At 46.8% G+C, this 12,142-nt stretch overlaps 1 protein-coding gene across 6 annotated transcripts in view; it reads right to left on the bottom strand.

The window, feature by feature from the left end:
- Window positions 1-5,415: 5,415 nt before the first annotated feature.
- Window positions 5,416-12,142, bottom strand: part of LOC119534065 (solute carrier family 23 member 2-like) — a 58,205-nt gene continuing 51,478 nt past the window's right edge. For 3 of the 6 annotated variants that reach the window (XM_037836101.1, XM_037836104.1, XM_037836100.1), the window contains 4 exons: window positions 8,607-8,771; window positions 8,101-8,209; window positions 7,880-7,975; window positions 5,416-7,157 (listed from right to left, as the gene is read on the bottom strand). In XM_037836101.1, coding sequence (XP_037692029.1) covers window positions 6,898-7,157; window positions 7,880-7,975; window positions 8,101-8,209; window positions 8,607-8,771 — 630 coding nt within the window. In that variant the 3' untranslated portion in view covers window positions 5,416-6,897. Of the gene's footprint in view, window positions 7,158-7,664; window positions 7,775-7,879; window positions 7,976-8,100; window positions 8,210-8,606; window positions 8,772-12,142 lie in introns of all 6 variants that reach the window. The other 3 variants (XR_005216948.1, XM_037836102.1, XM_037836103.1) reach the window with 3 other exon arrangements.

The following is a 12,142-nucleotide window of genomic DNA, read 5'->3' as shown; positions in this document are numbered from 1 at the left end:
CTGTGCAGGGGCTACCAGCTAAGCTGAGACCCAAACCACAAGCCTGTCAAGAAGAGGATGGGCAGGATCTGTCCCTGGTGGTGACAAGACACTAGATACTTTCTGCCCTTGCTGGTCTCAGGTGTTTCTCTGGTGGGTTCCAGAGAGCTCAGGAGTCCCACCCACTCCTCCTGCATGTTTGGGGGTTCCAGGAAGAGTGAAGACCTCACACTTTGTGTTACAGGATGTCAGGTTAGATGCAACTATATCTATCTGGTTCTTCTGGTAATAAAGACACCTGGATGGGGTCCAAGCCAGACCCTACAGTGTCCTGAGTACTTCCTGGGGAGGCTCCTGGGTAAAGAGTGCATAAACGCTCTGGACTTGCATGATACCTACATACAATGAAATGTTAGCCTTAGAAAGAAATGAAGTTCTGATACATGCTACTACAGGGGTGAACCTTGAAGACATCTTGTTGCATGAAATGTCAGACACAAAGGGATAGATATTATATGATTCCACTTATATGAAATAGCTAGAATAAGCAAATTCATAGAGACAGAAAGTAGAGTACAGGTTAGCAGGGGTGAGGATGGGGGAACAGGAGTTAATGCCTAATGGGTGTAGGGTCTCTTTTTGGGGTGACAGGAAAGTTCTGGTAACGGATGGTGGTGAGGGAGTGCAACAGTGTGAATGTGATTAATTCCACTGAATGGTATATTTGGGAGTGGCTGAAATAGGACAGTTCTTGTTCTCTCTGTGTATTTCCACAATTTTATAAAAAAGTGACTAAAGAGACAATGACAATTAAATGCAATACTTGATCTTGGACTGGATATAATAATGGAGGAGAAAAGTCCCAAAGGACATTATTGGAATATGAGAAAATTGGAACATAGACTGTAAACTTTCTATCAATGATAGAGTTCTTGAACTTGATAACTGTACTGAAGGTGGTTTTATATGTGAATATCCTTGTTCTCAGGAAATGTACAGGGAAGTACTACATGTCCAAGGAGAATGATGCATATAACCTACTCTCAAATGTTTATAAAATAAATAGATAGATGGATAGGACCAATAGAATGATACAGCAAATGTGGCAAAATGTTAAAAGTTGGTGGATCCAAGTATCTAGGTAGGGAATATATTGGAGTTCTCTTGTTGGGTTTTGTAGTATTTTTGTAATTGTCCTATAGGTTTGAAAGTTAAAAAGAAAAGAACAACAGATTTGGCCCAAGCAAAAACAATAGAATAGAACCTCAGATCTCCTCACCTTCAATTCAGCCTATTTTTTTTCCAGTAAATTAGTGAAGGGGAACATTTTTGTTGTTGTTTTAAGGAGAAAGGAAGTGTAAAGAGCTCCAGCCCACACTAAAGAATTAGAAGTCCACAGAGTTCACAGCATCGGCCATGGACATAAGTTCATGTATTGAGTGCAGATTGTGTGGAGAGAGTAGTGACAGTTCTGTGGGTCTGACTGAACTCCACACGCCTGCTCTCTGAACACAACCAAGCTTTGAGCTTTGGTGAAAACATCAGAAAATTGTCCCCGCTGCACGTGCTTCTCAGACAACTAACTGCCTCATCACTGAAGCTCTGAAACCATGTATTCTGACAGACAAAGGACAGTTGAAGAAAACAGTGTTCCAGGAGAGGGATCCTGCCCTCACAGAATCCCCTGGAGGACTCACCCCAGGCCCAGCCTTCCCTGTCACTGGTATGAGCTGTGTGCCCACCTCCTCTCCAGCTGTTTTCCTGCTCTGGCTCCCTGGAGACTGCAGGTTGGCAGAATAGACTACAGGAAAACAGACTTGGAAAAGTGAGCTCGTCAAGCTAACATCCCCATCAGTAAGAACCTGGGGAGCATCTGAAGTCCTAAAGGTTTCAACCAAAGGAAAAGAAATAAACCACGGAACTGGACAGGATTTGTAGAGTGCAGGGGCAGAGAGGGAAGGGGCAGGGGGGAAGCTGGGCCTGCTCTTCACTGGTTTAGAGGCACCTCCTGGGCTCCCCCAGAGCAGCTGAGCACTGAGCCCTGGATTAGCAACACATTTATTACAAATGAGGGGATTTCAGCACCACTGTATGTGGTCACGCCCACCAAGTAACACACAAAAACCAGCCTTAAAAAAAAAAAAAAGATGGTAGAAGTAATAGCAGATTTGTATGCTGACATATATTATTAGAAGAGAGAGAAAAATTGATGATGCAAGAGAAAGAGGGGAGAATCATTGGAGTGAAATCCTCGACTAGGAATGAGAGGAGAGGGTCTGGAGCACAGGCAGAGGGGCTGGCTTTTGAGGGACTTGGACAGTTCATTTACAGTAACCAGAGGGAAAGCTGTGGACAGGAGTACAGAGTTGGTGGGTGCAGATGTGATGGATGCTTGCAGAAGTTCTCTTCTAATTTCTTCTCTACAGATGTCATAGTAAAAGAGGAAACTGAGAATCAGGATGGGTAGAGGTGGAAGGGGTTCCAGAAGAGAGGAGAAAGAGAGAGTAAGAGGACTTGGGAAATGGGGCATGACTACCTGGCAGCAACGAGAGCTCACTTGAAGTTCCTGGGCATGAACCCAAGATATGACCAACCAGTACTCATCTCACCTGAGTGAAGTACACAGATACTGAGAGCCGCCTCCCAATTTACCAAAACCAAAACACATCAGACATGTGTTGAGTGCAGATTGCGTGGAGAGAGTAGTAACACTTCTGTGGGTCAGACTGAACTCCACATGCCTGTTTCTTATCAGTGTTAAGGTTTTGCCAAGTGAGTGTGACGGAAAGAGAGCAGTCTAAAGACATTAGGAATGTACAAAGTTAATTATGATGGACCATGGAATTAATGCTGGGTAAGGAGAGAAGAGATGACAAGAGCGAATGAAAGTATTGGTAGATTCAGATCCTGGGAGGGTTAAATGATTATTGGGCTTGGGGGACTAGAGGTAGTGAACTGGAGAAATAGAAGGTGGTGGTCAGAGAATTGCTTGAAAATGATATTGTGGAGAAGGTGCTGCCATTGGTAAGCCCAAGTTTCAGTCGGGATATGGCCACGGGAATGAGCAGCTGAGATGGCATGGAGGACCAGATCATCGGAGGAGCAGAGCTCAAGGAATGGAGAAGCCAGGTTGTGAGAAGGATGTGTGAAGTGGATATGAAATCACCAATCGTTAATACAGGAGGATTGTCGGAGAGAGAGTCAGTGACCCATGAGGGCTAGTAACCCAGGATCTATTGATGCCAACAGCAAAAACGGTAATAGGTGTAAAATCTAATGATGTGAGGTTCAAAGTAGAAGTAAAATGGAGATGTCCTATAGAAAATGGAATTAAAGTTCTTCCCCATTCTTCATTATCCTGAAATGAAGAATTAATTTCTGTTTGTTAATCAGCTTCCAAGTAGAGTTTCATAAAGGCTACATTTCATCTGGGTATTTTCTAACTATATAGCAAAAAGGAAAATGTTTGGAGAAATATCTTATCACAGATAGTGTAAATAAAGATAAGGGTCAGTTTTTCCCAGGCTGAGATTGCAAAATATGCTCTAAGAACAAAACAGACTGGATTCATTATAAAATCAACACAAAATACTTGTGTTAGGAATGAAAAACTTTTTCAAAAGAACAAGATTGGCTCAGAAATTTCATTGGCAAATGGTGTGTGGAAAAAAAAAACATGATTTTCACCGACTAATGGTACATGCAAGGAGGACATCTTCTGTAAAAGTGGAACTAATGCAGACTCTTGTCAGAGTTTCTAGATGTGTGGAAATGAAAGTATAACCAAGAAACCCTATTGCCAATGGGAGCTGACTCAGCTTCTGAGGAAGAAAATTTAGAGTCAATAAAGTAGAATTTTAAAGGCTTTGGTCTTTGTGCCCATCAATTTCCCACACTGTGGCAAGATCTTCAGGCTCATTTTCTTAATGAACGGCTGCCATACTATAAAGTAACCATTACAGGATTTAAAATTAGGGACAATAAAGATAAAGTCTTCCAAATCAGTGCTTACAAAGTTTATTTGCATAGGATGCCCTGTGATAGCATGATCCTCCCTGGAATGTCTCTGGCAGAGCCAGTGGGGAAGGCTGTCTTTTCCTTCTGGCTTTGCAGTCACAGTGCTAGAAGAATGTAAGCCTGGGGTAGGCGTGGTCATCATCCTCAGGTGCAGTGGGAGAGAACGAAGCCAAAAGGCAAAGAGAAGTAGCAATGGGAGATGGACAGAATGAGTGTGAGAGAGGGAAAGAAAGAGGGAGAGAGAGAGAGGGAGAGAGAGAGAGAGATGGGGGTGGGGGGAGAGGGAGAAAAAAGGAGAGGGAAAGGGAGGGAAGAAAGAGGAGGGAGGAAAGGAGTAGGGAACCTCAGTTCTCATCCTCAGAGCCTAGTTCTTCTTATGGCTCTTCCTAGGATTCTGTGATCTCTCCCAGTGTGCTTCCCGGACACAAGAACCAATAATCACCATTCCCCATTTTTAATCTAGTTAAGCACTTTCCATTTGAGGCTCAAGGGCTGGCTAATTACATGTCGATCTTAGGTGTGTGGCTGTGGCAGGGAATTCAGAGGCTGGGACACCTCCCTGTGGCTGCACTCTACAAGATCCTGTGGCCCACAGTGATTCCAGGCTTTAAGGTCAGGGGTATCCTGCAGGATCTCCCCTTCCCTTTTGGGTTTTCAACCTGGATCACCTTTTGGGTTATTATGTGCTATGTTTTCTCTTTCCTTAAAGCTCAGCTGTCAAGCATCACAGGGTACTACTACTCCTATAGTATTCTAGGACTGGCTGAGCAAATTCAGAGTCACTGGGGATTATTCAGGATTGCTCATGTCCATTATATTATGGACTTCAGTTGTATCACATTCTATCACCACCCCCCTTCACCTCCTTACCCCCTTTTAGATTGCAGACCCGCAGTTTCCATGTCAATCCTAGTTCCTCCCTCTTTCCCATTGTGTTTTAAGGGACTGCAACCAGAATTGGCTGGGAGGAGTCTGATGTACTCCCTGAGGGCACCCTCACTGGCAGTTGGGGTGGCAGCAGGACATTGGTTCAATATATTTAGGGAAGAGTCTTCCAGACTGACCACTCTGAACCCCTCACCCAATAAAGATAGCTTGGATCACATATCCCTAAATGTATGAGCTTGTAATTGCACATGCTGAAGGTCACCACCCTCTTCCCTGTCAAATTTTTCCCCCATTGGCTTGAGTTATCACCACACAGAAGAACTGAAGGAAATCTGAGGTGTCAGGGGTTTCACTGTGGATTACCTCCTTTATTCACAGCCTCAGGACTCATCTCTTAAGAAATCCCAGTTTTTATTTTTCCACCGTGTCTTCTATTTGTATCCCAAAGCCAGGTCTCTGGCCCCTCCTCCCCACTACTATCCCATCCATTCTCAAAGTCACTCAGTTATTAAAAGTAGCCTGAGCATGGAAGGCGTTTGGAAGGTTTTATTGGAAGAGCTCTGGGAGGGAAGGAAACAAGCCCAAGGATATGGTCAGAGAGCACCTACTTTCACCCCTCCCAGCCTCGCCTCCCCAGATACGCCTCCATCTCTGAGGCATTTGCGTTCAAAGCTTGTTCTACCACTTCAAGCAGGCATGTGTTACAGGTGTACTTGGTGGACCTGCCCTGCATCACCCCCACTTCTAACATCATGCACAGATAGCCATGACACACACACACATGCCCTTGCCCCTCTATCACACACAGCTGTCAAGTCCATTTTGATGAGACACTGGGAATCGCCAAACCTTGGAAAGCTCATTAGAGGTGCAAATGCCCCCACAATGCCAAACAGAGATGGGTGACTGGTGTGGGTAGAGGGTGGTGGAATCCCTACTCTAGAATGGTCTCTAGATGTTCCCCTTACCTGACCCCAGCAGCAAAATGTCCCCCCTTCTTTCTCTTGGGAGCAGAGGGAGTGGGTTTGGTCAAGTAAGGGTGGAATTCTTGGTGGGGGAGGAGGTGTTTTCTTTCTTGCTAGTGGAACCAAGAGCCCATCAAAAATAAAAGGCATAAGTCCGAGTCCCCTAGGGAAATGGTGGAAATTGCTGGAGAAGCCCAAGGCAGCAGAATGAAGCTCAGCTTCCCAGCAGCCTAGAGTCCACTCTGGTAGACAAAAAGGCTGCAGTCCTGTCCTGCCACATCTAGACTTTGACTTCCTGGGCCAGGCACCCCTCCCCAACCTGGGAAGGGTTTCATCTCCCCCAGCCCATGGCTGTGTCTCCAGGCAGGGTATTCACTACTGGAGGGGAGGCTAAGGAGCACTGCAAAGCCCTTGCAGAGCTTGTGGGCAGAACAGGGGATGGCAGTGTGTGATGAAACCACACATGACTGCTGGCCAGGGTGTCCGGCCTCGGTATCTCCTTGGGGACATGAAACAGGCCGCAGCTCCCTGAGCTGGACCAGGGCTGGAGCACCAGAAAGAAAGACCAGGAACAATAAGGAGTGGCCACACCATTCCTGAGCAGTCAGCCCTGGGGGGCAGGAGCACAGAGGTGTTGGGCCTTGAGAGGCCAGCAGAGTCTCCTGCCTCTTTGGAGAAGTGAGAACTGTCCCTGGTCACCTTTCAGCAAACAGTCCATCTCTGTCCCCTGTCCCATTCCAGGTCTCTCCCTCCCAAGAGCACACGGACGCAGCAGAGTTTCTGCATGGACATCAGGTTACACTTGCTTAGGGTGAGGATGAGAGAGCTGGAGAACAGCAGAATAGCACGGCTTGGGGTTAGTCTGCCGTGACTAAGTGACTGGGTTGAAGCTTGTCATGCTTGTCATGATCTTAAGCTAATATTTATTTAGTTGTCACAGTGACCTGTGGTGGGAGGTGCTCGGGAAGACGGGGCCCCCCAGTCTGCAGACAGGGAGATCAGCACACGCTTGCGGGGAGGGGCTTTGGGGCGTTCCTGAGAACAGTCCTCACATCCTGGTTTCCGTGCCATACTTTGGGGGCTCTCCTGTGACGACCCGGGGGCAGAGGGTGAGCTGGGTCACTCCCTCCTCACCTTTCCCTCCATGCTCCAGCCTGGGCCAGAAGGGGAGGTATCGGACACAGGAGGAAGTGCAGAACTTGGTGCCGATCCCAAAGGGGAGGCGGTAGACCTCCAAGGACCTCACAGTCTCCTCAGACTCCTCCTGGAGTTGATTCCAGATCAGGAGGCCTCTCTCCTCCTGACTTCCTAGGAGGAAACAGCAAGAAGTCGAGACTGGGCCGGGATGGAGCGGGACGGGGCGGGGGAAGTGGAGGGGGCCTCGGGCGCCCCCTGCCGGCACTCGCGCGGGCGCCTCTCAGTGCTTCTGCGCCCTCTGCCTCCACCTGCCCACAGCGCCTGCTCCTCCTCCGGGACGAGCTCAACTCCGTTCACCAGGCCTGCCCCGAGCACCTACTGCGTGACTGAACCCTGTGACGCCCCCGGGGTTCAACCATGTATGATCCACAGTCCCTTCCTCAACTCCAGGAGGCAGGCCTTGCGCATTTTAAGGTTTCTCAAATGGGAATGCATTTTACATTTAGTGGAGAGAAGAAATGTGGACGATGGAATACAGTGAAGCAGGTGTTGTCATGGAGGTCCTTACTCCCTGAGAGCACCTGCTGTAATGTGGGAAGATCAAAAGAGGAGGGAAGAAAGGGCTTGGACAGCCTCTTCCAGGAAGCCATCCATGATTGAGACCTCTCGACTCCTCACCTTTCAACTTCCTCAGCACTTGTATACTCAGTTCAGTCATCACAGCACTTATTACACTGGATTGTAATTGTCTCTGTTCTTCTCTCTCTTCCCTATTCACTTGTGGATTTCTGGAAACGGGGGGTAACTCTTACTTTTGGTGCTCGATGGATTTTTCTTGAAAATGCTGACCATCTACCCATGCCACTAGTTCCCAGAGCAAAGGCGAGCCTTACCAGGGATGGTGTTGTCCAGTAGAAAACCCATAAATCCACCAACAAACATGCCTGTGGTCAGCAGCACCTGGATGACCTGGTCCAGTTGGAGAATCCCTAGATTGGAGACAAAAATGACAGGGATTCACAGGGACCAAGGACTTTCTACCCTCGGGGGACAGAGCCCCAGCCTCATCGGCTCTGACCCTGGAGCAGTAGCAGTCGGGGGCACAGAGAATCACCTGTCTGGAGCTTCTCGGGGTTCTTGTTCACCCAGTTGGGAATGACGAGTCCACAGTAGATGGAGAAGCCAAAGACAAAGAGGTTCCTGGATGAGTTCATGTCCACATACTGCAAGAGAAAGGCCCCCAAAGGCAGGCCCAGCTCCATCAACGCCAACACCCCTTCAGCTGCCCTTCCCCCCACTGCCACCACCTGTGGCCCCTGTGGAGATGGTGGGGAAGGCTGCACTTGGACTGGCCCCAAGCTGTCAGGGCAGGCCTGAGCCCCAGTGCCCACCTGACCCTGGGAGCAGAGCAGTTCTCATAACTCACTCTGGGCTGATGCAATTTCTGTTTTCCAGAGATTTGGATGCTGCTTCTTCTGTTTGAGGGCCAGTGTGACTTCTGGGACCAGAGATTCCCTTCTCCTCCCCCACCCTAGCCCAGTTCCATTCATCTCACTCTCCATGGACTTCTTTCCAGAGAGGCAATGCTGCTACTTTTCTTGGCAGGGTGTCTCTCCTTACCTGCAGATTAGAAATCCCCACAGCAACGATGACTCCAAACATCACCATGAACATGCCTCCGATCACAGGGGGTGGGATGGTGGCAAATGCAGCTCCAATCTTCCCAAATACACCCATCAGGAGCAGCACACAGCCCGCGGCGACAATCACCATCCTGCTCCCCACCTGCAGCATCCCAGGAGATGGGGAAATTGGAGCTCAGCACTAAGCAGGCTGGATGCCCCAGAGGCTATAGGCAGGGGAGCTGGACATGTCCATTCTCTGCCCTGCCCCAGGATACTTCTAACAGTGTTCCAGGGGACCCTAGGAGCAGTGCCTCCTAACCCCCAAACAGCCCCCTCAGCCCCCAAAAGATGGGGGTGTGATCTTAGGGGCCTGGCATCTGCTCTAACCTCTCCATTCTGCTGCTCCCATAACTGTCTTCAAGTCCTGACTCAAATATTCCTCCTCTAAGAAGCCTTTACAGGGAGGCGAGAAGTCTCTCCTGGGAGGCAGTGGACCCAGTGCTTAAAAAATGGGAATTTAAGAGCCAAATCCCAGCTCTGCTTCTAACTAGCTGTGTGACTTTAGCAACACTACCTAACCTCTCTGAATGTCAGCCTCCAAGTTTAGCAAGTGGGTAAACTACTTCACAAGTGTAACTTAGGTAATATACGCCAAGTGCTTAGAACAATAGCAAGCATTAAACATAGTAAGCACTCAATAAATGGTAGTGATTTTTTGTGGCCTGTCTCACTCTTGTCACTTCAGGTCCTCCAGTCTCCGAGGTACAGAGTTATGTATAAAGTTCTACTACATGAGGCTGCATCTCAGTAGATGGCTTGTGGTGTTATCCCTTCGCATTGCATTCTTCTATTTTCCTATCAGGCCACAGGCTTGCCCAAAGGCAGGAATCTTATTTACTTTACCTTGTACAGCCACCTCTCTCCCACTGTAAATGGGAAGGAAACCGAGAGGATCTCTTATTCAAACCTCTTATTTTACCAAAGAGAAAACCAAAGCCCCTGGTGGCCACGCCCAAATCCAATAGTGCTCAGCTCTCCTGTCCCCAACCTGGCGGTCAGTCCCTTGGGGGTTGTAGACAGCACTGGGGGCTCACAAATACATGCGTGTTTGATTCACACCCCATCCATTTAAATTTCCGTGTTGTCTGTTGCTTTGCAAGTGGAGCCTGCAACCTTTGTAGGTTGAGACAGATGCCAAATGGTTAAGCTGACAAAGAAAGAAGAAAATTTCCAATAGCAATATGTGCTATAAAGACAAAAACACAAGCTACCTGGATGGAGCATGGCTGGGATGGGAGGCTTTCAAGGGAGTGGGCAAAGAAGGATGGCCTGGGGATGGGAAGGAGCTGCATGAAAATTTGGTGAGACAGCGTTCCAGAAAGGAAAGAGCAAATGCAGACTCCGTGCTGAGAGGAGCCCAGGTGGTTTGAGAACAGAAGGGAAATCATGTTCCTGGAGCTCCGTAAGGTAGGAAATGGGAATGAAGAAGAAAGCGAGGGCTTGGTCAGCAGGACCCTGGGAGCTATGGAAAAAAGTTAGAATAAAATCCAAATACAAGGGGAACCTTCAATAGAGGGGTTTTAAGCAAGGTAGTAACAGGTTTTGATTTACATTTCAAAAAGCCCCTTCTAAGAAAATCATTTCGATATTATTAGTTAATACATCTCAGTTCAGACAGTGGTGGATTTTCTCAACAAGGGGTCATTACGGAATATATATAAACTATGATTTCTCCTTCATATATAGGGAGGTGCATTTAGAATACAAAGCTGAGATGAGGCCTCTTCTCATGGAAGGATGCAGAATCCGGAATCTTAAAAGTGAGTTTCTCTCCACTTCTTATCTATGAAGAGAGGATTAATTGTTGCTCTGTGTTCTGTTTCAGAATTGACTAAAAAATGTGATCTGGTTGGAGTCCTATCAATTGCTATTACCGGGTTTACATAGGGTTTTACAAGTAGCTAGAGGATGTAAGTACACTAAAGATGTGAGTTTTACCTCCTGGTGGCTATTAGATGTTCTTGAAACAAAATTAAGTTTCTATGAAGGTTTAAAAACAAACAAAACCAATTCTGCTGTGAGGAGAGTGGACTGTGGCCCGTTACACCGCAGAACCCCCCACAGCTCCAGGGACACACGCTACTGCTGTTACTACTGCACGTTATTGATTGTTGTTTTGGTCAAGGATACAAGGGAATAACCCTGGGATTTTGGTGACAGCTACTTGCAGTGAAACAAAAATAATCTCTGCCCTTGAGGCATTCTTTATCACTCTCAGAAGTTAGGTCTGTATGGCAAATTTCCTTGTCTTAATATCATCATGAGCCTAGTGTCTTTGAGTATATCTGGATAGTTCTTGATTGAACCTGTTTCTCACTCATTTGTGTCTACTCCCAGCCCTGAAAAGACCCTTTAATGTCCACTATAGTCCATTAATGCAGCTCTAAAGTAGCAAATTCTGCCTTTGCTTATTCTTCTCTTTCCAGGCTAAGAACTTATTTATTTAACTGTCTTCATTAGAAATTCTTACCACATCAAAAGAGCATTTGTTTTGTTTACAACCCTAACAATTAATGTGGGAACTAAGTCATGACTGCAAGCACAATAGATCAATTTGTCAGGCTCAACAACTGCCCTTTGAGTATGCTGATGGTCTCAAATAAAGATAGCAGTCATCCCCCAATCCTATTATGTGTAGTTATCATGCAGCCCTTGACTTCTTTTGGCTTCAGGACTGACATCTGTGCTAGAGCCAAGACGTACTAGAGAAGTGATGGGAGATCTCGGGCTGTCATCTGGATTTCCCCTGACATGTTGGGAGAACCAAAAAGTGGTCTGAGCCCATCACTGTAAAGATGCAAAGCATTTAAATTATTAGACACGACACCTTAAAAGACCACAGGGGAGCTGTGAGTCTATAAAAGCTAGTGGCCTTTGCATCATGTGCCATTTTCAGAATTAATCTGTTTTGTACTTGATTAGTAGCCTGCTCTGTCTAAATATGTTTCTGTCCTGCTCCTTCCCTCTCTTGTAAAGGGCCTTAGTTTAGAAATGATACATCAAAGAATGTTCATTCTATTTATCGAATATGATTTTCTATTCTATATGAGATTTTTTTTTCCCCTATAGTGGTAAAAATATTGGCTGCTTTATATTTTTGTAGCCCTCTTTTGCTATATTTCTGTATGGGTCAGTGGCCCTCATATGGAAAAATGTTCCCCTCCCTTGCACTAAAGATTTTGAAACCTTGGGCAAATATTCAAGAGTCTGTGGTGTCAGAGAACACAGAACTTGCTGTAAGGCTGAATGCTGGCTCAGCTTATTCGCTCACGGATTTTAGCTCCCGCTGCATGCCAGAGGCCATGCAGGGTACAGAGGTGGCCAGATCTGCTGCTGATAAAATGAGATGCCACCCAGGCTGCAGATGGCAATCACTGAGGAAGCGATAAGAGAATACAGGGTGGGGAGTAGAGGAAATCAGTATTTTTTCCAAAGCTCAGAGGACTTGTGTTGGGAATCAGGGCAAAGAAT

The sequence above is a fragment of the Choloepus didactylus genome, chromosome 5, assembly GCF_015220235.1.
Source record: "Choloepus didactylus isolate mChoDid1 chromosome 5, mChoDid1.pri, whole genome shotgun sequence".
Taxonomy (NCBI): Eukaryota; Metazoa; Chordata; class Mammalia; order Pilosa; family Megalonychidae; genus Choloepus; species Choloepus didactylus.
This window is presented reverse-complemented; position numbering and strand designations above follow the sequence as displayed.